Source organism: Taurulus bubalis (assembly GCF_910589615.1).
Source record: "Taurulus bubalis genome assembly, chromosome: 16".
In the NCBI taxonomy this organism is placed as follows: Eukaryota; Metazoa; Chordata; class Actinopteri; order Perciformes; family Cottidae; genus Taurulus; species Taurulus bubalis.
Genome location: NC_136604.1, coordinates 22,059,214 through 22,086,110, shown reverse-complemented (window position 1 = coordinate 22,086,110; position 26,897 = coordinate 22,059,214). Strand labels below are relative to the sequence as shown.

The 26,897-nt window shown below is 40.5% G+C and overlaps 1 protein-coding gene across 1 annotated transcript; it reads left to right on the top strand.

The window, feature by feature from the left end:
• Positions 1–4,937: 4,937 nt before the first annotated feature.
• LOC306748728 (uncharacterized protein) lies at positions 4,938–26,202 on the top strand (the record flags this gene model as incomplete). Its single annotated transcript, XM_079231940.1, has 5 exons — positions 4,938–5,049; positions 5,398–5,553; positions 8,947–9,009; positions 14,754–15,418; positions 26,146–26,202. The coding sequence occupies 5 exons, from the start codon at positions 4,938–4,940 to the stop codon at positions 26,200–26,202; spliced, it is 1,053 nt and encodes a 350-aa protein (XP_079088066.1).
• Between the last annotated feature and the right edge of the window lie 695 nt (positions 26,203–26,897).

Genomic DNA, 26,897 nt, shown 5'->3' with positions numbered 1-26,897 from the left:
GTGATTCAATTATTAAAGTGACTAAAGTGATTGAAGTGATTTAATTTGATGTGTCACATCACGTGTTCCAGGTTCAGTCTTTGTGCTCTGAGCAGAAACCCTCGTCATGTGATCAGAGTTCCTCTGTGTAACAGAGGAAGGTCCACAGCGCCCCCAGTGGCTTCACTCTGAACTACACTGATTTTACGTCAATCTGTTTACTTATATATAAATGTAAGTATGTGTAATAGTCGCCTGCATTTTTCTTGTAAATATGATTTATGTTTTTAGTGCGACTTTTACTTGATTATATTGTTTCATTCTATTTGAACTGAGTAAAAAGGTCAAACATTATGATATATGGTCATAAGATAGATAGATAGATATAAACTTTATTCATCCATCATGTTTGTCGCAGTAGCAGCTTACAGACACAACAATAAAACTAGCAGGGATGGAAGATGCTCAATATATGCAGCACAACTCAATGTACAACGAAACAGCAGAGTGTTTTAATTTAGGAAATTCAATTTAAATAATAGAGAAAGGGCAAAAATGCAAAATATATGTTGTGTATTGTTTATGAAGTGTATATAATACAATATTACGCAACATACCCAAACATCACACGCGTATGTGATCGTTTACCATCTGTTCAAAGTATAATATTTTTTTTTTTATTGTAAAAATAAAAAGACAATACATAGACATAACAAGAGGACGACAAAACAGTGAGATACAAGCCAGCAAAACCTCACATATTCAGGGTATAGAAGTACGGTGTGTGTGTGTGTGTGTGTGTGTGTGTGTGTGTGTGTGTGTGTGTGTGTGTGTGTGTGTGTGTGTGCGTGTGTGTGTGTGTGTGTGTGTTTGTGTGTGCGTGTTTATTATTTCATCTAAAAAAAAGGCACAACGTATCTGATTGTTTCCACCCACTGATATGAGTTTGAATCCCTTAAATAGCGTTTCTTTTGTGTCTGCTTCTCTATTCTCTCCTCCCACACATCTCAGATGATTCTTCTTCAGTGCTGTATTTTAACTGTTGTGAATCAATTGAACCTGAAGTGGATTTATTTAGGTTTATATGGACGACTGGACTGGGGGTGAATTCACCCTGAAGGTGGCAGTAATGCAACGTCGCGGCTGCCAACTGCCGTAAAACCACCAAAGAAGAAGAAGCTATACCGGAAATCATCCACCAAAGATCTGCGGAGTCCTTTGAGCTTCTACCGCCGTGTTGTAGGCCGGTTCTCCCGCGTGAGTCCAACTCCTTTAGTCACGCAGTTCTTCAGATACAACCGGAAGGACCCACCAGAGCCCGGATGTGTGCACAAACTCGTACAAAGTGGACTTTGTACGAAGTTTGAGCTCAGACTCATCTCGCTTGTTGCGGTCGCGCGTTAGCAGGAAGTAGACGGAGCCAGAACTCGGCAACACAGCGCGAGTCGCAGTGACTGTTCGATTGAGACTAAACTCTGTGTTTCACGGACCCATAATGTGCACATGAACCTGTCTGAGTAAACTCTGTGTGGTTTCGCTTCATTGAAAACGTTCGGATCGTCTCCTGGTGTCCCGCGGAGCTCATGGCGTCACCGCGCCAGCAGGAAGTAGACGGACCCGAACCGACCTCCGTTTGTGTCGAGAGAAAACGCTTCTCTCGTTGTGTGAAAATGTCTAAAGTCCAAATGCTGAGATCGGTAGTCAACCAGCGACTAACTGCGGCTGCTGAAGAGATATTTGGGCTGTTTGAAAGAACGATAGCAGAATACGAGGAGGAACTTTCTAGTTCAAAAGAGGAGAACGAGCGACAACGGAAGCTACTGGACGCTGTTTTCAACCCGGAAGTCCGGACACAAGGAATAGGTTGGTTCTGTTTGTTTACTGAGGTAGAATTACAGCTACTGCACATATGTATTTATACACCTTCATACTTCTACTGTACTACATCTCAGAGGTACATATTGTACTTTTCAGATGACAGAGTTTCTTCAGCCTCTCCCTCTAAACCCTGTCCTTGTGCTCAAACTGTAAACATGTACTCAGATTTAGTTTTCACAGATCTTGGCGCGTGAAGAGAGCAACACAAATCATCTTTGCGCCCACAGTGACTCGCCATACTTTAACGTAGAGAAATGATTTTAAGTTTAAAACGTTCACAAAAGTCTGGAGTTAATTTGCCTAATTGGGCCTTTTTTGAAAGCTGGCACAGTTTTCAAGTAATTATTGGTCAAGTTTAGGAACATTTTCGGACCATTTCAGAGTTTACAATGGGTGTGTAAAAACAAAAACAAAATATTTTGCCATTCACTCCACAATTTCTAATCTTCAGGCATCATTTATACATAAACGCGTAGGAAATATTGTGCTTGTGGTACACATGCGTCGTGGAATCCAACAAACTTTTACTTTTGTGTCACCAAGCCTGAAAGCGACACGAAGTCCAGTCAACTGCTCCATTGGACTCCATGTTAAATCTGACCACAATTTTCTCCCATGAAGCAAACATGTGCACTTTCTGAACTGCCATAAGGCTCTAATTTCTACATCCCACAAATATGTTCACAATCGGCGTCACGGCTTTGTGTCAAATACAATAGTTTGACTGAGTTTTTTTCATTAAATCCACAGTCCAGTCTCCCTCTGATAATCAGTCTGCCGCTTGGTGACAAAATGCTTAAAATTAGCTAATCAGGGCAGTCTCGCACACACACATTCTGATTTAACTACATCGATAGACAGACAGACAGACAGACACACACACACACATTTAGGTACATTGACAGACCTACACACACAGAGCAGCTGCAAGCTCTTGGTGGAGAGGAAGAGAGCATGCAGTTAGCTTTGTGTTAGACAAAATGTCTGACTTTGTGTCTGTCACTTTAAATACAGAGACGAGGAGAAACAGCTCCACTGTTGCTCACAGTCACATTTTTAACTCCACAAACATATCGGTGCATTCGGCTGCATCTTTCCTCTCTGTTTATTGTACTATTTGGATGATTTTACCACGTTTTGGTCTCGGAAGCCGGGGTTTAGCAGATGGTTTTGTAGACGATCCACTCCCAGTCTAAAGATCCTTTCTGCCCCAATCCTTTTCTGCAGTCCAAGGCTTTATTATATTGCTTTCTTTTAAAGTAAAAGGTCAATTAATGACAGTAGCAGCATCTTTGTTTAGTCATGCTTCTCTCATTTACAACAAATAGAGTATAAGATTTCTAAAACGTATGAATGTGTTTTATTATTCTCCACAGACACCCAGGTGGTTCAAGAAGAGGTTCCCCCTGAGCAGGAGGACTGGAGCTCCCCACACATTAAAGAGGACGAGGAGGACCCAGAGCCCCCATACATTAAAGAGGACGAGGAGGACCCAGAGCCCCCATACATTAAAGAGGAACAGGAGGAACTCTGGATCAGTCAGGAGGGAGAGCACCTTGAAGAGCTGGAGGAGGCTGGTATCAAGTTCTCATTCAGTCCTGTGACGAGTGAAGATGATGACGAGGACTCTGGCGAACCAGAACCAGGTACTGTACTTATGTATATAAAATCTCTGCAAGTTTATACATTACCGTAAAAATGTGGATTATAAGCCGCTACCTTTTTCCTCAACTTTGACCCGTGCGGTTTAAACATCGGTGCGGCTAATTTGTGGATTGTTTCCGATTCTAAATTTAGCAGCAGTTGCAGAGACATACAAAATTCACGTGCAATATTCCCAAATCCTCTTCCCAAGTGATCTCACTGTTAAAGTGTTACCGTAAAATTTGGATTACAAAGCGCATCGGTTTATAAGCCGCGTCTACTAAATTAAAAAAGTCCCACAAGGAGATCCTTCCACACCGAGCGGCCGCCCTGGTCCCGCCGAGTTCAATCACCCAACTGCGCACCCGTTTACCTCTCAACAGTTTCACGCCCTCTTGAACTCTTGGGAAGAGCGATGGTGTAAATATTAGATCGACAGATGAAGAAGTAGTCTGAATCTTTGGTGTGTGTAACGTGAATATTTAACACTTTTACAGTGAGATCACTTGTGAAGGGGATTTGGGAATATTTCATGTGAATTTTGTATGTCTGTGCAACTGCTGCTAATTTTAGAATCGAAAAAAATCCACAAATTAGCCGCACCGATATTTAAGCCGCACGGGTCAAAGTTGAGGAAAAAAAAAAAAGTAGAGGAGTATAACCCAAATGTTATGGTAAGTATTCACATTTCTCACACACACACACATAACATTCAGATTCTACTTCATCTGTCGATCTGATATTTCCACCATCGCTCTTCCCAAGAAATCATCATGCCGAAGACACGACGCACCGCGTACGACGCAGCTTTTAAACTCGAGGCTATCGACTTGGCCATTGAAAAGGGAAACCGAGCTGCGGCAAACACACTTGGGATAAACGAGTCCATGGTTAGACGTTGGAAAATGCAGCAGGGAGAACTTTCAAGATGCAAGAAGTCTTTCAAGGCATTTAGAGGAGGAAAATGCCTGTGGCCCGAACTAGAGAACGAACTAAAGGACTGGGTCAACACACAGAAAGCAGACGGCCGTGGTGTTTCAACAATTCAGATTCGTCTGAAAGCAATGGCGATCGCGGCAGAAAAGAACATTGATGATTTCAGCGGTGGACAATCGTGGTGTATGCGGTTCTTAAAACGAAAAGGCCTGAGCATCAGAGAACGCACAACTCGCTGCCAAAAGCTACCTGCTGACTTTGAAGAAAAACTATCTAACTTCAGAAACTTTACACAAGAGAAAATAGCCAAGAATTGTATTGGCCCGCAGGATGTCATTAATATGGACGAGGTTCCTTTGACCTTCGATCTACCTCTCACTCGCACTGTGAATAAGAAAGGTGAGTCGTCAGTAACTAAGAAAATGCATTTTACTTGTGTTCTAAGCTGCACAGCATCGGGAGAGAAGCTTCCGCCTATGGTGATTTTCAAAAGGCTCACTATGCCGAAGCAGAAGTTCCCCAAAGACGTGGTTGTACACGTAAACAAGAAGGGATGGATGAACGAGTCGCTCATGAAAACATGGCTTACCGAGTGCTTCGGCAAGCGACCGGGTGGGTCCTTCCGCCGAAAGGCCTTGCTAGTAATGGACAGTATGGGGGCACACATCACGGATTCTGTGAAATCCGTAATCAAATCGACAAATTCCATCCAAGCAATCATTCCTGACGGCACTACAAAATTTCTTCAGCCCCTTGACATCACTGTTAATCGTGCATTCAAAGGGAGACTGCGTACCGAATGGGAGCATTGGATGACAAGGGGTGAGAAAACCGGACGCATGCGACAAGCCAGCTTTGTGGAGATCTGTCAGTGGGTTGTGACGGCATGGGGAAAAGTGACGAAATCAACGATCATCAAGGGATTTAGAAAAGCTGAGATTTTGTGTGCACCCGGAGCAGACGACGCATCAGCAGGAACCTTGACCCAGCATGCCCCAGATTCGTCCGACAGTGAAGACGAGGCTGGGGTCATCAATCTGCAAAATGAGGAAGCGGTACTATTGCTGTTCAACTCGGATACAGAGGACGAAGACTTCTGTGGCTTCAGCGGGGACAGTAACGATGATGACTAAAATGAGTGTCAGAAGGATTTGATTGTACAGTGTAACGGGGTTATTTTTGTATCGCTACGTTTATTTACGGTGGTCGTTTTGACAGTTCGTCAAGTACCGCTAATCTCAACAGCGGCTTATGCACTGCCGAGTCTTCATGATTAAATACTACTTTTTTATTTTTATTTAGTAGATGTGGCTTATAAACAGCTGGGGTGTAGTACTTGTTGCTGTACTACACATCCAGGGGTAGATTATGTACTCTTTATTGTAGTACACATTGTACGTCTCGCTGTGTGACCACAAAGGCCCTTCGCCTAGCCCCTCTGTTGGACAGGCGTTGATGAAGTTCCTGGGCCCAGAGTAAATTCTCCCATGAACATTGCCTCGGTGTGTGGAGTTTTGCTCTCAGGTCTAGGACTCATTAAATTACATTTGTGCTTGTGTTCGGACCCTCCCTGTTTAAACAGCTACCTGAAAATACAGGCATTTTGCCATGTATTTATTAATGACTTAGTTTTATGTCTGTGTACTTTTGTAATATGTAAAGTTCTCAATAAAGTTCTTGAAATCATTTTGTTTAGCATTTCCTTTTGCGCCCCACCGGTAATACTGTCCTAGTAACAGAAATACTGACTTTAAGGAAACATGGTGTTCATTTCTTTTAATGACAACCACAAAGTGTGCAGGTTTGTGTCACTTCAGTGTATTCTTCGGGACTTTTGGAAGAACATTTCCAGAGCCATATGCGAAGTAAGAAATGCCTGTCCCATTTATTAAAACATGCCTGGTTATTGAATTCAATACTAAGCTATTCAAATGATACAACGGGTCATATATTCATGTTTTTATCTTAAACATGTGCACGGTAAAGTGAGTAGGGCGGTCATGCTACTGCCATTCATAAACACACCAATATCAACATTATCTGTCAATTGCATGATAACCATGCATACAAGCTATTCAAATTGATTTTATTTTAAACATAAAGGTGGAAACGAAACAAAGTGATATCCTATTAGTGCCACTGCCAGGCATAAACATACATGTTATCTTGCATACAATACTGAACTATAAAAATAATGAACACATTCATGTTTTTCCTCACCTGGAAGCTTGTGTAGCGTAAACTGAGGTCACGACCGCCCACCTAACCGGTGGCTACTCCGTCGGCTAATTATCCTAGTGATCCCCTAGTAAATGATAATACTCACCAATATGGGTATAATGCCTTTGTTCTTTTATCTCGCCCCGTGCTAAATCGTTAGGATTTTGGAATTATTGCATTTCTGGAAGGCTTTTACGGCTATAAGCCCTGGGCGCTCTCAGTAGGATGTAAGTATGAATAGTTATGTACTTTGTCTATACTTTACTATTGCCAATTGTGAACATCCCATCATTTATGACAAAGGGGGGCAGCCTGAGCGATTGTTATATAAAACTGTAAATCATAGCTTTGTTTTATGAAGAAAAGAAAAAGAGCCCAAAACTGCTGTATGTGACCATAAATAATATACAAGTGAAATATATGGTTTGGTACATGAGAAAATGAAAAGGTCACAGATGTGTGCAAATGTGCCCCAATGCAAATTGTGGTGACCTCGCCTGAATTGTACTAAACCCTCTCTAACTTAGTTCTGCTTCACTTTATCAAAGTCAACTTTTGCAGAGAGAATGTTCACATATTGTGTTATGATTTGGGTTAGAGAATGTTCACATATTGAGCTGTGATTTGGGTTAGAGAATGTTCACATATTGAGCTGTGATTTGGGTTAGAGAATGTTCACATATTGAGCTATGATTTGGGTTAGAGTTGGACCTTACAGGTGCATCCTTTCAAATAAATAATCATCCTGAAAGGGATTCATTTTTGCTGTCATCTTCATTTACTCTTAACCAGTAACATACAGACTGATATTTACACATCTGAACAAAATAATGTGTAGCTTTTTATTATAACATCAAAAGTATTCAAATAGCCCTAGTGGTTGCAGAGATACACCCTTTTTAGTTTGGTTAGAGTCCTGAAAATAGGTGTGTTTTCTAATGGTTAAGTTTCTCTCGTAGATTCCGTCGTCACTTCCGTATCACACGGTTAACTGAAAGGGGAAGAGGGTTTATATTGTTTAAAGAACCAGAACGCAATGGTAAGACTGAGCTTTTATTAAAGTTTTTCTCACATTATCACATAAAACAATTTCAGTTAAATGAAACTGTTTCAGTGTCACATGCAAACGGTTCCAAGTGTTGTAGGGGTCTTCTACAAGAGGGATCCCCAAATCAAGCTTCTATCCTCAGAAGTAAAAGGAGCTTGTCTAAGTTTGGTCCTCTACAAAGACTGGTTTATTTCCTATCCAGACTCAAAGCTGGTGAAATCACGAGTCTTCTGATAGCAGAAGTTTCTTCCAGTCGCTAAAGCTACAGGCGCTGTCATCCAGTTTCTAAAGCTGGAGGCTCATCCATTTTCTAAAGCTGGATGCTCTGTCATCCAGACTCTAAAGCTGGGAGCCTGGTCCCCTTAGGGGTTCCTAACTGGCGGACTTTCTATCCGGATTCAGAGATCTGGTGAAATCCGACTTTCTCTCCTCTGCAGGGCTGCTAATATACTCCACAGACACGCTTCCCCCTCCTTTTTCTTCACGCGTCAAACTAAGGTAAACCACAGGAGGTTTGTTGCCTAATATGGTAATATGGCCGATGAATCCTAACAAAGGAGAGATCATATAACGCCCGTCATCTCGAAAAGATTATACAACTTAGTGTCCTATGCATTTTATATGGTGTAATCACAAAGTATAATTGAATAAAAACAGTATATATGTTCAATGGTTATACTAGAAAGAAAAAAGGTTACATAATATAATAGTTGTATTATTTTAACTTTCCTGCCAAAGCCGTTTTATTGTGATGATGATGTTATTGAATGATGCCACTGAGTTCCTGAACATTAATAATGACATTTTAAAGATTCAGTACTCTGTACAGCTGATGACTTCTAAATGCACTTTTGCTGTGATATTAACACAAATCTTAACAATTTTGAATGCAGTATTTTAATGAACATTGCACCCCATTGCTGGACAAAGTGGCACCTTTTAAGAATGCTAATAAGATGGAGGCTCTGGTTATTGCACTTGATGATGCTGTCCCTACGAATCTCGGGGTAATATTTGACCGATCCTTGTCGTTTGACCCCCATGTTAAGCAGCATTCTAGATCTTATTTCTTCCACCTAAGAATTGTATATCTCTTCTCGTATTGACTATTGTAATGCACTTTTCACCTCACTCAGTATGTCTGCGATTAACCGTAATCCAGAGTGTTGCTGCCTGAATACTGATGAGGACAAAAAGACTGTCTTCTAAGACTTATTAATGTATTTTATTATTCTCCACAGACGTCCAGCAGCTGTTGGTGGTGAACGAAGACGTTTCCCCTGAGCAGCAGGACTGGAGCTCCAGTATGGACCAGGAAGACCAGGAGGACCCAGAGCCCCCACACATTAAAGAGGAACAGGAGGAACTCTGGATCAGCCAGGAGGGAGAGCAGCCTCAAGGGCTGAAGGAGGCTGATATCAAGTTCCCATTCGCTCCTGTAAAGAGTGAAGATGATGATGAAGATGATGAAGATGAAGGTCAGTCCTCACAGCTTCATCGGAACCAAACTGAAAAGAACAGAGAGGCAGGAAGTTTGAAAAAAGCTGATGGAAAGGAAGTCAGATCCATTTCAGAGAAACACACTGAATCCAAAACAAGCGCAAAACCATTTCAATGTTCTGTTTGTGGCAAAACATTTGCTCGCCAACGTTTTTTGAGTCAACACATGACTGTCCACACAGGAGAGAAGCCATTTAGTTGTTCAGTTTGTGATAAAACATTTGCACGAAAGGGAAACCTGAAATATCACATGACTGTCCACACAGGGGAGAAACCATTTAGTTGTTCCGTGTGTGGTAAAAAATTCCCATTAGAGCAAACTATGAAACGACACTTAATTGTCCACTCGGAGGAGAAACCTTTTAGTTGTTCAGTTTGTGGTAAAACATTTCCACTAGAGCAAACTCTGAAACGACACTTAACTGTCCACTCAGAGGAGAAACCTTTTAGTTGTTCATTTTGTGGTAAAACATTTGCACTAAGGGGAAGACTGAACTGTCACATGACTGTCCATACAGGAGGAGAAAGCATTCAATTTTACGAAAATATTGAGTAAAACATTCACAGCACAAAAAAGTATGAAACATTTCATTTTCCACATGGGAGAAACAAATTAGTCGTTGAGTTTGCTATAAAATATTCTCTCGTCTCTGTAATTTAAAAACTCAGAATTTTATTTGTGAGAGCATCGTAAATAAATAAATGAGACATGGTTCAACACTTAACAACTGTCAGGCTGATGCAGACTCCAAAATAAGTTTTTCCAGCTAAGATGAAGCTTTCTTCTAGGACATTGTCTCATGTTTCATGTATATATTAATTGTAATAGTTGTAACTTGTCAAAGTTTTCCATGTCCCCTATGCTGCATATGGTTTGAACTGAATTATCATAGGTGATGGAACTGAGGCAACTATTAACCTTCTTTCTCTTCAGCAATGTTTTCTCTCCAGTTTAGATTCATGACTTCCTTGATTTAGTTTTACTGTAGAAACTGTTATGTTCTTCCGTAACTGAACAATGACTGAATTGAGAAAGTGTCTAACAGCCAATCAACTCCTGTTTATAGTAAGAATCGGACGTAAGCGATAACGAGCTTCTCTGTATTAAGCTATTCTAGCAAGCTAGTTGGAATATTGTTTAGGCTCCTCGCTGGTCTGGTGAAAGGGAACCAACGACGCTCTTCATGAGGGATTCCCCCCGATAACATACAAGAGACTCGCATTATGCCACAGAGGAGACAAAGATCCAAAGTGTTTCTACATCTGACTCCAGTAGATGCTGAGAACTCTGGTTGTCTCAAACGCAATAAAAGCCTCACAAGTAAAAGGAGGAAACAAAAGCAGTTCATCACAACTTGTTAACATCAGTCTGTTTGTGGAGCAGCAGGTAACGTTAGTGATGTCATACGGAGTTTGATCAGTGAGAGAAATGTTTAGCTGCGACTGTATTTTAAGGATTCAGGAATTTATTGTAGATAGTCGGGCTGAGGCACGACATTTTTACATTTCTACTCTATATTTCAGAGTGAACGATTGTTCTACACTTAAATCACATATATAGTCATACTGGACAGTAAGATTTTCCCTTTAAAAACAGTGTGTTTACATTGAATCACAATACATTTGTATCTATTAAACCAGTTCCTTTTGTTTGTTTGCATGTTATGTTTTGTTCAATAAATTGAGAAACGGAAACCAGTCTGGACAATGCATTCTTTTGCCTTAAACCACAAACCCACGGTGCCTCAGTGGCCCTTTTTGATTTGTTTGTTTTTGATTTATCAGACAAATGGCCACTACAAAGTGTATTATGTGTTGTGTAGGTTGTGATTGTTACTGTATAATATAATAACATTTTCATACGTGACAACATATATTTCAACTCTACTATTCTCAAATTCCAGACAACCTATCAGGGTGTCTCCTCCCACGTATCTCAGAGGATTGTTCTTCAATACTGTATTTTAACTGTTGAGTATCAATTGAAACTGAAGTGGTTATTTAGGTTTTTAAGGACGACTGGACTGGGGGAGAATTAATAATTTGTATAGATGCATAGATTAGATAGATCCTGCATAGATGTTTGCATTCATCTCCTAAATTCTACTAGTTTGCATGTTTAGAGGCAGAATTGCAGGAAAATACCAGATGACAAGTGTGTTTTCATTTGTTTGATGTTATAATTTATATTGTCTCTGTTCAGTCACTCAGTCCCACACACCTTTTACTTTACCCACCAGCTCTCCCTGTTTTTTCTCTTCTTGTATGGTGTTTTTCATGGTTTTGAGAACATGTGTTCGATGTTTTCCTTGTTTATTTTTGTAGCCCTTGACTAGTAATGTGCACCTTGAACAAAGTACTTACTGTAATGTCAAACTGTTTTTGTTTGTAATTGATGAAAAGGAATGAAATCACACAGCTCCCTTTTGCATCGCTGATGAAGCAGAGGTGCAGAAAATGATCAGGAGGCGATTCATTGGTGATATTTTGTCTTCTACAGAAACAAATCAATGCTAGAAAACAATGTATTGAGTCGTTTCTTTCCATGTCCTTTCCACCACTGTTACATAATGGAAAAGATGGAAGATAATTTAAGATGGGATTAATGATATACTATTTTTTATTAATTTAGTGGGACTGTCTTGCATTTCTTAGTTCCAAATTATAATTGCGAAGTCTCTCTTTATAGATACCACAGTGAACCTGGAGATTAGTTTTTCGACACTCTTTTCTCTATTCGGACCAGCGTGTCATTTCTCCAAGGGGATCCTTTCTTACCCAAGACAACCTTCACCTTACTGGGTGCAATGGCATCAATAACATTTTTTACTTCAGAATTGAAGCCACCCACAAGCTCATTGACTGAGATGCAAGAGAGTGCTGGTGTGGAGGAGAACTTCTGAATAAATAGTTAACTGGTGTTTTCAGTGATGCAACGCTTTGTCACAACCTCTAGGGGTCATGTTTCTCTCATTTACAACTAATTAACCGCCTTTTCAATGATAAACCTCTTGAATAAGAGTTTAATATGCGATTTCTACAAAGAGTCTACGGGCTTTTATTTTGAAGGTGACTCCGCAAGCTGCAGCTGACCAGGATGCTCCATCAGCAGCATGGCGGTTGCCGTCAGTAGAAATAGCAGCGTGTCTTTGTTGCGTTGATAAAGTGTCAGGTAGCTCCTTCAGTCCTGGTCCAGAGTCTCTGTATGCGGACGGTGGTTAGCAATACAGCTAGTCACAGTTTAATGGAGAGGAAACGAGGTTTGTGACGGAGTTTGTGTGAGAAAACGTTTCTGTCGTTGTGAAAATGTCTAAAGTCCAAATGCTGAGATCTGTAGTGAAGCAGCGACTAACTGCGGCTGCTGAAGAGATATTTGGGCTGTTTGAAAGAACGATATCAGAGTACGAGGAGGAACTTTCTGCTTCTAAAGAGGAGAACGAGCGACAACGGAAGCTACTGGACGCTGTTTTCAACCCGGAAGTCCGGATACAAAGAGCAGGTTGGTTCTGTTTGTTTCTTCATCACTTTAAACTGATGGAAGCAGTTCTGGAGGAAATATTCACATCATGTACTGAGATACAGGTACTGAAGTATTCACATCATGTAGTGAGGTAGAGTTACAGGTACTGAAGTATTCACATCATGTACTGAGGTATTCACATCATGTACTGAGGTACAGATACAGGTACTGAAGTATTCACATCATGTAGTGAGGTAGAGTTACAGGTACTGTACTGAAGTATTCACATCATGATGTACTGATGTAGAGTTACAGGTACTGTACTGAAGTATTTAAATACTTTCATACTTTTTACGACGATACATCTGAGGTACACATTGTACTTTTTACTGTACTACATCTAAGGTCAACATTGTACTATTTACTGTATACACATCAGAGGTACATATCATACTTTTTTACTGTACTACCTCACAGATACATATTGTCCATTTTACTGTACTTTACTGCAGTAAAAAGTACAACATGTAACACTGAGGTGTAGTACAGAAAAAGTACCATATGGACCTCTAAGATGTAGTACAGTAAAAACAACAATATTTATCTCTGAATTGTAGTGCTATATATATATATATATATATATATATATATATATATATATATATATACACACAATGGCAATCAAATACATGTCGTGCACACATTGACTACAGATACTACAGAGATAAATAATATCTACTTTCATTAAAATTATGTGTGAAATTGCAGCAGAACATATTTAAAAGACAGTTTTGTTTTGAAAAGTTGGCACACACATAACCAAGTGTTTGTGTTCATAGGTTTGTGGGTTTTGGTGTGAACATAGCTGGGCAGGTGACAAAGTGCACGTGCAAATTTGTCTTCACTTTGTGCCACACACCTGCAAAAGTGACCGTGTGCCAACGGTGAATACAAATCCAGCTTGAAACAATGCATTTCAATAAGTTAAAACAACGTATTCTGATTCTTGTTGACACTAACAGTGTGTGAACAACGATGACGTAAGTGAGTGTGCACACACAGTTTGGCAACAGAAGTAAGGCAGAGTGCAGGAGCTTGTCAATAAAAACATTTTGTCCCTAAAATCAGTGAATCGTGCAGCTCTACCAAATATCTTTGGGATCCTGGGGGAATGTAGCAAACATCATCAAAATATTTATATTTTCTAAACATTATACATGTTTTTTTTAAATGATTTAGAAGCAACTTCAACCTAATTACGTGTGTGTGTGTGTGTGTGTGTGTGTGTGTGTGTGTGTGTGTGTGTGTGTGTGCGCGCGTGTGCGTGTGCGCGTAAGCGGGCAGAAGGGGACCTTTGTGTCTCCTACTGTGTGCCTGCAGAAGTTAACAGATAGCAGGTTATGCAAGCAGCCACAATCAGGGTTAAGGACTATTTGAACACGGAGTGTACTTGTCCTGGTACAAGAATGACAACTCACTGATGTCTTTTACTGCCGTTTTAAACTTTTTGCTGTTCATGTTGCTATTTTGGCCAGAACACGGTTGGAAAAAGGGCTTTTAAATCTCAATAGGCCCATTTAGTCTAAATAAAAAAGGTACATCTTTTATTTGTAATCAAATTTAAAAACATCAGTAATTACACATTCAGAATGAGAAACATGAACAGACAACAATATGAAATAAATATTATCATGTAAATACTTAATTAAGAAGATGCCATTTCATAGAATAATGTGGGTGTTCGGGGAAAACCATAAACGTCATTGACATAGCATTCCAGCATGATAACACAATCAGTTCAGTACCATATTATCTTTATGACATCCTCTCTAACACAAATATATACATGCCTTTGTGTACATTACAGGAAAGTAGTGATATCAGTGGATTAGTTGTTCACGTGAAATTACAGTTTTCTGAGATGTGTGTGTATTTAATTACTCTCCACAGAAGTCCAGCAGCTGTTAGTGGTTCAAGAAAAGGTTCCCATTGAGCAGCAGGACTGGAGCTCCAGTCTGGACCAGGAGGACCCAGAGCCCCCACACATTAAAGAGGACCAGGATGACCCAGAACCCCCACACATTAAAGACGACCAGGAGGACCTAGAGCCCCCACACATTAAAGAGGATCAGGAGGACCCAGCGCCCCCACACATTAAAGAGGACCCAGAATCCCCACACACTAAAGTGGACCATGAGGAACTCTGGACCAGTCAGGAGAGAGAGCGGCTTCAAGGGCTGGAGGAGGCTGGTATCAAGTTCTCATTCACTCCTGTGAAGAGTGAAGATGATGAAGAGAAAGCTCAGTCCTCACAGCTTCATCAAAGACAAACTGAACTGATGGAAACAGAAGCTGAGGGAGAGGATTGTGGAGGACCAGAACCAGACAGGAAGTCAGATCCAGATAGACATATACACCCATCTAGTAGTGACAATGCCTCGCAATGCTACAAACAAGAAACTGAAGTCAGTGATGATGTGAAGGAGACCAGAGAACCTCAGTCAGGTTTAAACTCTCTGAATAATGAGGAAGTTCATGTCAGTGGTTCAAAATTTAGTACAGGTAAGAAACTATTAAGCTGCAGGGAATGTGGGGAAATAGTTCACCTCAAGGAAGATTTGAAGAAACACATGAGCATCCACACAGGAGAGAAACCTTTCAGCTGCTCAGAGTGTGATAAAAGCTTTAAGGTGAAGTCACGTCTGAAGAGACACATGATTACTCATACAGGAGAGAAACCTTTCAGCTGCTCAGTTTGTGATAAAAGCTATAAGACCAAGACAGGTCTGAAGTTACACATGTTGACTCATACAGGAGAGAAACCTTTCAGCTGCTCAGTTTGTGATAAAAGCTATAAGAGCAATGCAGGTCTGAAGTTACACATGTTGACTCATACAGGAGAGAAACCTTCCAGTTGCTCAGAGTGTGATAAAGGTTTCGCTGACAGACGCCGTCTGAAGTGCCACATGAAAATCCACATAGTGAAGAAACCTTTCAGCTGTTTAGTCTGTAAGAAATGTTTTGCATGGAGGGGACATTTAAAGACACACATGTTAACGCACACAAGAGAGAAACCTTTCAGCTGCTCAGTTTGTAATAGAAGCTTTAAGAGCAATGCAGGTCTGAAGTTACACATGGTGACTCATACAGGAGAGAAACGTTTCAGTTGCTCAGAGTGTGATAAAGGTTTCACTGACGGACACCATCTGAAGTGCCACATGAAAATCCACATAGTAAAGACACCTTTCAGCTGTTTAGTCTGTAAAAAATCTTTTAAACACAGTCTAAGTCTACAGAGACACATGGTTACTCACACAGGAGAGAAACCTTTCAGCTGCTCTGTCTGTAAGAAATGTTTTGCATGGAGGGGACATTTAAAGACACACATGGTAACTCACACAAGAGAGAAACCTTTCAGCTGCTTAATCTGTACGAAATCGTTTAAACACGGTGTAAGTTTACACAGACACATGTTAACTCACTCTACTGATGACAACAAAATTCCCCTTGGGGATTAATAAAGTATATATTCATTCATTCATTCATTCACACAGGAGGGAAACATCTTTTACACAGAGGGGACATTTAAAGACACACATGGTAACTCACACAGGGGAGCACACCCTGTAGTTGTTCTGGTTTTGATCAAGTTCACCTTAATTCCACTCCCTCCCAATTTGTTTGATCTACCATAACGTTTTTTGTAATATAGCTAACGTTAAATGTTAGCTAACGTTATCTTATATAACATTTTATCAGCGCTGTCTGCTCTCTTGAGCACAGAAGTGGGCCGGACTACCGACACTCGTGGTTAGCTGTGGAGCAGCTGATGAAAATATTCGAGTATGGAGCTCACTGGAGCAGAGGAGTCATTGCGGTGACTGTCACACATTCCTTGTTTATTTTAGTAGCCCTTGACTAGTAATGTGCGCCCTGAACCAAGTATATACTGTAGTGTCAAATTGTTTTGTTTTTGTTTGAAAAGGAATGAAATCACACAGTTCAGTTTTGCGACGCAGAGGTGCAGAGGCAATTAATTGATGATATTGTCTACTACAGAAACAAATAAATGTTAGAAGACAATCTATTGAGTCGTTTCTTTCCTTGTCCTTTCCACCACTGTTACATAATGGAAAAGATGGAAGTTAATTTAAGATTGGATTAATGATATACTATTGTTATTAATTTAAGGGCTTTTAGTTTGAAGGTTACACACCAAGTCTGCAATGAAATCAGCATAGAAGTTTCTCAAGGCTTTTATTTTTAAGGTTACCCCGCAAGCTGCAGCTGACCCGGATGCTCCTCCATTAGTTACAGTTGGTTGAACAGGTACTTGCTGAATCTACTACTGAGGCTCTGTTAATGCCGGTGGGAAGTGGATGTTTACGAAAGCAGCAGCATGTTTTTATTCATGGGTCATGCTTCTCTCATTTACAACTAATGAATCGCCTTTTCAATGATAAACCACTTGAATAATACAGTTTAATATGAGATTTCTCCAAAGCGACTACAGGCTTTTATTTTGAAGGTGGCCCCGCAAGCTGTGGCTGGACCGGAAAGTCGAATCTGGAAGAGATGTCATCGGTGTGCGACGCATCCAGAGAAAGTTTGTGGGCTTCGAGAGGAGAGCATAATTTTGCAGTTGAGCAACAACTGTACCGTGAATGCAGATAACATGGGTGACAGTACAGATGGCGAGAGAGATGGTATGCAATGGCAAGAAGCTAACAGAAAGAGGAGAGAATGGAGCGATAGTTCTGGCTACTCCGGAAATGAGTTTGGCAAGGAGATTGAAAAGAGTAAAGGCTAATGGAGCAAGTGTGAGGAAAGAGGATGATACAGCTGAATGGAAAGTTGTGATTACGTTTAAGAATGAAGGGCCTCACTATCATCCGTTAAAACGGACCAAAGCAATAGAAAGGGAAACGGGAAAGATTAAGTTTGCCAAGTTTTTAAGCAACAGGCGACTGTTGATCACAGATCAAAGGCAAAGGGAGAAGATCCTCAGAGCTGAAACGTTGAATGGAGAAAGGATCCGCAGTCATATTCCAGAGAGCGATTCTACACTGAGGGGTGTTATTCAGGATGTGCCACTGTCGATGTCCATAGATGAGATAATCCAGGAATTGAAAGGAGGAAAGATAGTGAAAGCTTCTAGACTTCAAATAAATCGAAATGGAAAGAAAACTGAGAGCCTATCAGTGCTGCTTGAGTTTGAGAAGGTCTTAGCCAAGAAAATAAGAATAGGGTATATGAGCAATGATGTAGAAGATTTTATCCCAGCTCCGTTAAGATGCTTCAGGGGCCAAATAATGGGACATATGGCAGGGCAATGTAAGGGGAAGCAGAGAGGTGCAAGATGTGGAGGCGAGCATGAGTAAGGAAAATGTGGCCAAAATGTAAAAATGAAATGCTGTAACTGTGGAGGTGAACACAGCGCTGCTTTTGGAGGATGCCCAGTTCAAATGCAAGCAAAGGAAGTGCAGAAATATAAAATACTCAATCAAGTGTCTTATGCGGAGCAGTTAAAAAGTTACACCCAGGGAAACACTCATGAATGATGCTGGGAATAGACAATCCCCTGTGGACATTTCGCCTTTCCTGAATCAGAGACAAACAGAGTTAAATCCATGCATTAAAGAGATAAATGAGGACACGCTAATTGTTGATAAAAAAAATGTGTTTTGTGGTCTTTATCTGCAAAACTATGAATTTGGCAATGCAACAAAAGAAAACATGTTACAGAATTAAGACAATTGTCAAGGCAGTCATAGAGATAGTGGGAATTAAAGAAGCTAAGATTTGATTCATAAGATGTCTAATCCTCCCAACTATGATGCTCAGGGTGATTAACCTCATTATGGTGTTGCAGATCCTACAATGGAATGCCAGAAGTCTAATTGCAAATGGTCAAGAGTTCAAGAAGGTGGTGGCTGATCTGAACGGTCTGCCAGATGTCATTTACATTCAAGAAACTTGGCTAAAACCACAATTGGACTTTGTCATTTCAGGGTACAGCTCTGTCAGATGTGATAGATCTGGAAAACAAGGTGAGGGGGTGTGTAACATTTATTAAGGATGCCTTAGCATATAGGAAGATTAATGTTCCAGAGCAGTATCAATGTGTTATGATAGACGTATGCAGTCCCAGAGGAGATATCAGGTAGTAAACTTTTATAAACCTTGTAAAACGCTGTCTTTGGAAATGTTTCACGAGATATCAGGAAATATTGGGAAAAGAGAAATTAGGTGTGGAGATTTTAATGCTCATAATACATTATGGGGAAGTGAGTGCACGCATTTCAACGGAGTGGTAGTTGAAGAATTTTTAGAAGAAAGAGGATTAATTTGTCTTAATGATGGAAGAGGCACTAAAGTAGACGTTACTCCAAATTCAGTATCCTGCTTAGATCTCACCTTAGTCTAGTTTGTAGTATCTTTACTCGGAAGGGTAATTCAACAGAATGATGGTGTTTTCCTAAAGCTGATTGGGCAATATTTAAGGAACGTTGTAGGAAGGCATGTGAAGATATAGCTATTGAGGGGGATGTGGACAGCTGCTCGAGAGTAGTGACCTCTACAATTATAGGTGCTGCATCAATATGCATTCCTAAGAGTAAGGTGAATGGGACAAATAAATAAATATTATGATTAATGACATCTTCATGGATATTGGAAGAGATATTGGCTTCCTGCTTTATGCTGATGATGGGGCGATATGGAAAAGGGGAAAGAATATTGGGCATGTGATCAGTACCATTCAAAAGGCTATAGTTAAGGTTGAAAAGTGATCATATGACTGGGGGTTTAAGATGTCAGTTGATCAATCTTGCTACATGCTATTCACCAGAAAGAGAAATATAAACAATATGAATCTTACATTATATGGAGTATGGAGAGGGTAGCAAAGTTTAAATACTTAGGCTTGTGGTTTGATGGAAAATGTTTGTGGAGAACTCATATTAAGCACATTGAAACTAAATGCAAAAAGGTGATCAATGTTATGAGAGCAGTTTCTGGACATGAATGAGGTGCAGATAAACAGTCGCTACTGGATATATATTGGGCCATTATAAGATCAAGTATAGATTATGGGTGTATGGAGCAGCTGCTAAGAGTACACTTGAAATATTAGATGGAATTCAGTCCAGAGCTCTAAATCTAAGCATGGGTGCAATTAAATCTACCCCAAACACCGCACTTCTGGTGGGCAGAAGTGCTACAGGGCTTTGTTGCGATTTGCTAAAGATACGGGGCCAGGCCGCAGGATTTAGTTGTGAGTAGGTTTGTTTGTTTGTTAAGTAGTTGGTCTGCTAATTAGTAGTGTTTTGTTGTTTTGTTTGTTTCTTAGTTAGTTAGAACAGTTATTCCTGAATCTGCACTCTCCGGTACAGTAGGTGGCGGTATGCACCGAGGCAAATTGGTTGCGATCCGCCAGTCAAATTTATAGAAGAAGACCCGGATGCTCCTCCATTAGCAACATGGCGGCTACCGTCAGTAGAAACAGCAGCGTGTCACTGGGTGCATCCCAAGTCTCTAAATTGTCGTTTCCTCGCTCCTCGATTGAACCGGAAGTGGTTCTGCGCCGCCATCTTGACGACCGTCCCAAAGCTCGTAGGGCCAATCCCAATCTCCACCCTTACGGACTCACGGACTTTGAGGCGCACTCCCGCGAAGTCCTTGAGGGTTTAGGGGTGTCCCATTGTCACATCGTAGAGGGCTTGAGGCTCTCTGGCAGACATTTTGAGCCCTTTATGATCCCTTTCCGTAAGTCAGCCTTTGCTTAAGGGAATTACCCACAGTCCATTGCAATGTGACGTTAAACACGCAGTTCCCAATGGAAGCGTAAAAAAAACCCAAAGAGACACGTGGGCGTTCAGCCCGATACAATACATTTACACTACAACATTATGGATTAAAGATGGAACATGAAAACACATGAAATCAGAGGAATGCAAGCAGAAAATATATATAATAATATTTTTTTTACATTCATCAAACATTTCGTTGTGACAAAAACGAGTAAAGGGAAAACAAATCTCGTGAGGAAGACGTTCAAATCAGTGAATAAAAAGTATAAAATAAATACACAATTGTACACAATATTTTTTTTTGTAGTCACGTGACATGTTGCAGCAAAGTGCTGTCCCATTCATATTCACACCAGTTCAAGCTCTCACAGACTCTCACACTCAGCAGCTGACGTCAGTAAGTCCCTGAGGGTTCAGGGCTTGAGGGTTTAGGGGGGAGATTGGGATTCAGCTTTATTCTGCGGAGGAGCCATGATCGAGGAGCCCCGAGAGCGAGCTTCCAAGAAGTGTTTTAACACTGGACACGCCCCCTCACTGTTCATCTGTTATGTGATTGGACGCTGCAGCTGAGCGGACTGATCGCTGGAGTTTCATACCAGAGTGAAGACGATCACAGATTAAACTCAAGATAGATTTGTTTTCTTATTCACCATCTGGTTAAAACACTTTTTACAACATGTATCTTTCATTCAGTCGCGTGAGGCTGATCGTTCCTGACTGTCGGTTTGATGAGTTATTTAATTTAAGTTTAACCTGAAACTTTAAGCCTCAAAAAATAATTCCAGTGTATAAGAGAAACCATAATCATATTGTGGGTTATTTTATAATGATGTGACAATCATAATAAATAAAAAAACTGACGTAAATAATTAATAAATAAGACACATTACACCGGTAGAAATCCATCCTGAGTATAAGCAGGACACAGAACACAGTATACAAATACTCAATGCAGTTTGTTTAACGGGTAACAGACGACAGAGAAAACATTCCACTCTGACACTGATGTCTTTATTAATATAAGTAGTAGTTTAACACCATCAACTGAAAACATTATACGATCATGTGTTATCAACATTTTAAGTGCATTTTTATTGGAATGTTCGCTAAAAACTGTCCGGACCAGAAAACAATTCCGTTGTACTGATGATGTTTACAGACACAAACTCTGTCATAAGTCTCTCCAGCTGATAAAGCGACTGACAGCTGATCACAGCTGATCCAGATGTGATCAGCTGTCAGTCGGCCGCAGTCATCACAGGGACTAAGAGCAAGGAAAGAATGCAAGTGAGGGAATCGGGATGCAATTTAGAGACTTGGGATGTCCCCTTTGTTGCGTTGATAAAGTGTCAGGTAGCTCCTTCAGTCCTGATCCAGCAGAGTCTCTGTATGTCTGGATAAACCTTCTGAATGGACTTCTAGATGTTAACATTCGTTCCCGGATGTTGTTCCTGTGACTCATCTCCCGGTAGCCTACAGAGATATTGAAGTTAGCTTAGCATGCTGGAAATAGCGGTAGAGTTACAGGTGCTGTACTAAAGTATTCACATCATGTATTGAGGTAGAGGTACCTCAACTTTTACCTGTTGCCTGCTTATATTTTGAGCGTCTTTCTTTTAAAAGCATATTAATTATTTCTAACTCAGTGTAAATGGACGTCATGAACACATGAATATAACACATTTACATGACTTTTACAAAATCTTTTGGATTTTTTTTTTCCAAGGACTTTTCCAGGCCTGGAAATAACCATTATAAAATTCCATGACTTTTCCAGGTTTTCCATGACCGTAAGAACCCTGTGAATTATGCTCATTGTGTAGGAACTAAGATTCGTACAATAAATTGAAAGACATTTATGTTAATGACTCTTTGTGATTTAATGACGTCATCACGGCAGCAGCTGCCAAACAAAGAGCTGCTGCATTAGTCATGGGAGCATATAGGTGTTTTACCGTGTGACTGAGTTTATGTATACACTAGGGAGTGTTGACTCACCTGAAGGACATCAAAGGACCTCTATTAGACCAACAGATCAGTGGATGGTGCTGTCAATGTGCAGTCTGAAACAAACTGTCTGTCACAAAGATGCGGAGCGCTTCATGAACCAACCTGCTCTTTGTATCCGGACTTCCGGGTTGAAAACAGCGTCCAGTAGTCTCCGTTGTCGCTCGTTCTCCTCTTTAGAAGCAGAAAGTTCCTCCTCGTACTCTGATATCGTTCTTTCAAACAGCCCAAATATATCTTCAGCCTTATCTCTAAATAAAAGTCAGTTTTCCGTTTTGCAAAAATGAAACGGACCAATGTGTATATTTCAAATACATATATTTAAAAGGGCTTTTACTTTGAAGGCGACCCCGCAAGCGGCAGCTGACCCGGATGTGCTTCCAGAAGCAACATGGCGGCTCCCTTCAGTAGAAACGGCAGCGTCTCGTTGTTGTTCCTCTGGCTCATCTCCCGGTAGCCTACAAAAGATATTGACGTTAGCTTAGCATGCTGGAAACAGACCGACGGGGACGGGAGTCAGCAACACAGCGAGTCCCAGTTTAATGGAGAGGAAAATGTCTAAAGTCCAAATGCTGAGATCTGTAGTCAACCAGCGACTAACTGCGGCTGCTGAAGAGATATTTGGGCTGTTTGAAAGAACGATATCAGAGTACGAGGAGGAACTTTCCGCTTCTAAAGAGGAGAACGAGCGACAACGGAAGCTACTGGACGCTGTTTTCAACCCTCAGCTCCGGTCACACAAAGCAGGTGAGTTCACGAAACACTCGGTGACTCGTCTGCTTCTTCTGATCTGTTCTCTCAGCAGAAAGTGTTTCAAAAATAAAGTACACACAGATGTGAACCTGCAGCTTGTTGATCACTAAAATGTGTTCGTCTAATTTAGTTTTCCTTTTGAAGACAAGGTTCTTAGGGTCATGGAAAACCTGAAAGTCATGGCATTTTAAAATGGATATTTCTAGGCCTGGAAAAGTCCTTTTTAAAAATATATAATCCCAAAAGTGTTGTAAGAGTCATGTAAATGTGTTATATTCATGTGTTCATTTACGCTGAGTTTGAAATAATGAATATGCTTTTAAAAGAAAGACGCTCAAAATATAAGCAGGCATACATACAGGCATCTATATAAATGTTTATTCTTTTAATCAAACTATTGTCTCATTCATTTGTGTCATTTAAGGTTTACTGTATGCTTTGTATTCTCATTGTTAGTTTAAATACTACATTTACTCACTTTTTACTGTTTACACCCAGATTTCATAACATTGGTCATGGAAATCTGGTTTAAAGTCATGGAAGGAACATGTTTCTTAAGCTGTAAACTAAACAACACGATGAAATGCATCAATGCTGGTGTTAATATTTACACTTCTTAGCTACACACATTTACCGGTGCTTCCCGTGTGAGTGTCTCCAGCTGAGATCCGTCACTAGTGTGACGTACAAAAGCACCCGGTTGAAGAGGCACAAAATAATTTGCTCCAAACACCCAAAGAAGCCACATAAGTCAGCAATGCATTGACTGTTCATTCAAAGATAAGTACCCGAGAGAGGCATTTTGATTTGTTGTGTTGATGTGGAAAAAGTGCACGTTAACACACATCATTTGGTGATTTGTTATGGCCAAATGTTATGCTTTTTATGCACACACACACACACACACACACACACACACACACACACACACACACACACACACACACACACACACACAGAATTGTTGGTACCCTTCCATAAAGAAAGAAAAACCCACCATGGTCACTGAATTAACTTGAAACTGACAAAAGTAATAATAAATAAAAGTTTACTGAAAATTAACTAATGAAAATCAGACGGCTCAGCCTTAGAGATAAGGTAAGGAGATGAGTTTCCTCTGTAGGGCTCAGCCTTAGAGATGGGGTAGGGAGATGAGGTTCCTCTGTAGGGCTCAGCCTTAGAGATGGGGTAGGGAGATGAGGTTCCTCTGTAGGGCTCAGCCTTAGAGATGGGGTAGGGAGATGAGGTTCCTCTGTAGGGCTCAGCCTTAGAGATAGAGTAAGGAGCTCGGACATCAGGAGGGAGCTTGGAGTTGAGGCGCTACTCCTTCGTGTCAAAAGGAGTCAGCTGAGGTGTTCGGGCAAAAATGGTTAAATTATAATAGTTAAAAAAGGCTGGTACATTATACATATTAGGGTATATACGTGTAATATATTATGAAGTGAAATGTAGTAGTAGCAGCAAAACAATATTGAGTATAGTACAGCAGTATTGTAAGTATTAAGTCTACAAAAGACACATTATATATATCTGTCTGTTTCACAGCAGGTTCAGGGTTCTTTTCTGTGAACATGGAGCTGATGTGACTCACCAAAAAAGCTCTAGTTTTGTTCTCATCTGTTCAGAGGACATTCTCCCAGAAGCTCTGTGGCTTGTCAATATGCATTTTGGCAAATTCCAGGCTCTTTTTTTTTTTTTAATTATGATTAGCTTGTAGTCGGCCATGAAGTCCACTTTGGCTTACACAGCGACGGATGGTGCAACCTGACACTGATGTACCTTGACCTTGGACTTCACCTCTAATCTCGTTGGAAGTTGTTCTGGGCTCTTTGGTTCCCATTCGTATTGGTCCAGGGAGGTTGGCTCCAGTCCCGCGGACCTTAACCGTCTGAATAATATGTGCACCTGTAGTCACAGGAACATCCAGCGGCTTGGAGATGGTCTTATAGCCTTTGTAGGGGTATCATCATTTTTGTCTAGGCCATTTTCACACAATTCAAAAGCAATGTTTGATTTTCATTAGTTCATTTTCAACTTTTATTTATTTACTTTTGTCAGTTTCAAGTATTTCAGTGACCATGGTGGGTTTTTCTTTCTTTAATGGATACCAACTATTTTGTCTGTGTATGTATGTATGTATGTATGTATGTATGTATATATATATATATATATATATATATATATATATATATATATATATATATATATATAATGTGAGTGTGTGTGTGAGCATTGCTGACTTATGTGGCTTTTTTGGGGGGTTTGGAGCAAATGATTTTGGTGCCTCTTCAACCGGGTGCTTTTGTACGTCACACTAGTGACTGAGACACTCACACGGAAAGCACTAGTAAATATGTGTAGCTAAGAATTGTAAATATTAACACCAGCATTGATGTGTTTCCTCGCAGTGCAGTCATGTTGTTTAGTTTACAGCTTAAGAAACATGTTTTGGTGTGTTTCCCTTCAAATACGTATTCAATAGAGCAGACAAACGACTTCATGAATGTGTAGCAGCTCCAAGGACAAAAGATGAACCAAAAAAAGAACATGGTTCGATTTTAAAGCCTTGTAAATTTGATCTAATATTAAATGGTAACATTTATACTGATTGTCTATTAGCTGGAACTGAGTGCCATCAATTTCTTTCACCTTTTTACACCAATTAATATATGCATGATTTGCAATATAGATCCATTAACCATCGTTACATTTTTTTTGAAATATTTATTAATGATTACATCTTTTACAAGCTGCAATGCAGAACTGCAGCATTGTGATATTGCAGAAACGTACAGACCTGACACGGCTGATGAAGCTGTTTGGCTCTCAGGAATCTTTTGAAGTTCATAAAAGAGTTTTCGAGCAACAACAATTCTCTTTAACGCCTGTGTGTTTCTGTTTTCCGTCAGACGCCCAGCAACTGTTGGTGGTTAAAGAAGAGGTTCCCTTTGAACAGCAAGAGTTGAGCTCCAGTCTGGACCAGGAGGACCCAGAGCCCCCACACATTAAAGAGGAACAGGATGAACTCTGGACCAGTCAGGAGGGAGAGCAGCTTCAAGGACTGGAGGAGGCTGGTATCAAGTTCTCATTCACTTCATTCACTGTGAAGAGTGAAGATGAGGAAGAGGAAGCTCATTCCTCACAGCTTTATCGAAGACAAACTGAACAGATGGGAACAGAAGCTGATGGAGAGGATTGTGGAGGACCAGAACCAGACAGGAAGTTAAATCCAGATAGACATTTAGAACCAGATACTGTTGAGAAGACCGGAGACTCTTCTGAACCGGAGACTGAACACAGTGATGATTGGAAGGAGACCAGAGAACCTCAGTCAGGTTCAAACTCTCTGAATAATGAGGAAGTTCCTGTCAGTGATTTGAGGTGTAGTACTGGTGAGAAACTATTTAGATGCTCCGAGTGTGGTAAATTATTTGGCTTCAGGGGAAATCTGAAGATACACATGAGAAGTCATACAGGAGAAAAACCTTACAGCTGCTCAGTTTGTCAGAAATCTTTTACACATAGCAGAAGTGTACAGAAACACATGAGAATCCACACAGGAGAGAGGCCTTTCAGCTGCCCGGTGTGCGAGAAAGGTTTCATTGAAAGTGGAGATCTGAAGAGACACATGAGAATTCATACAGGAGAAAAACCTTTCAGT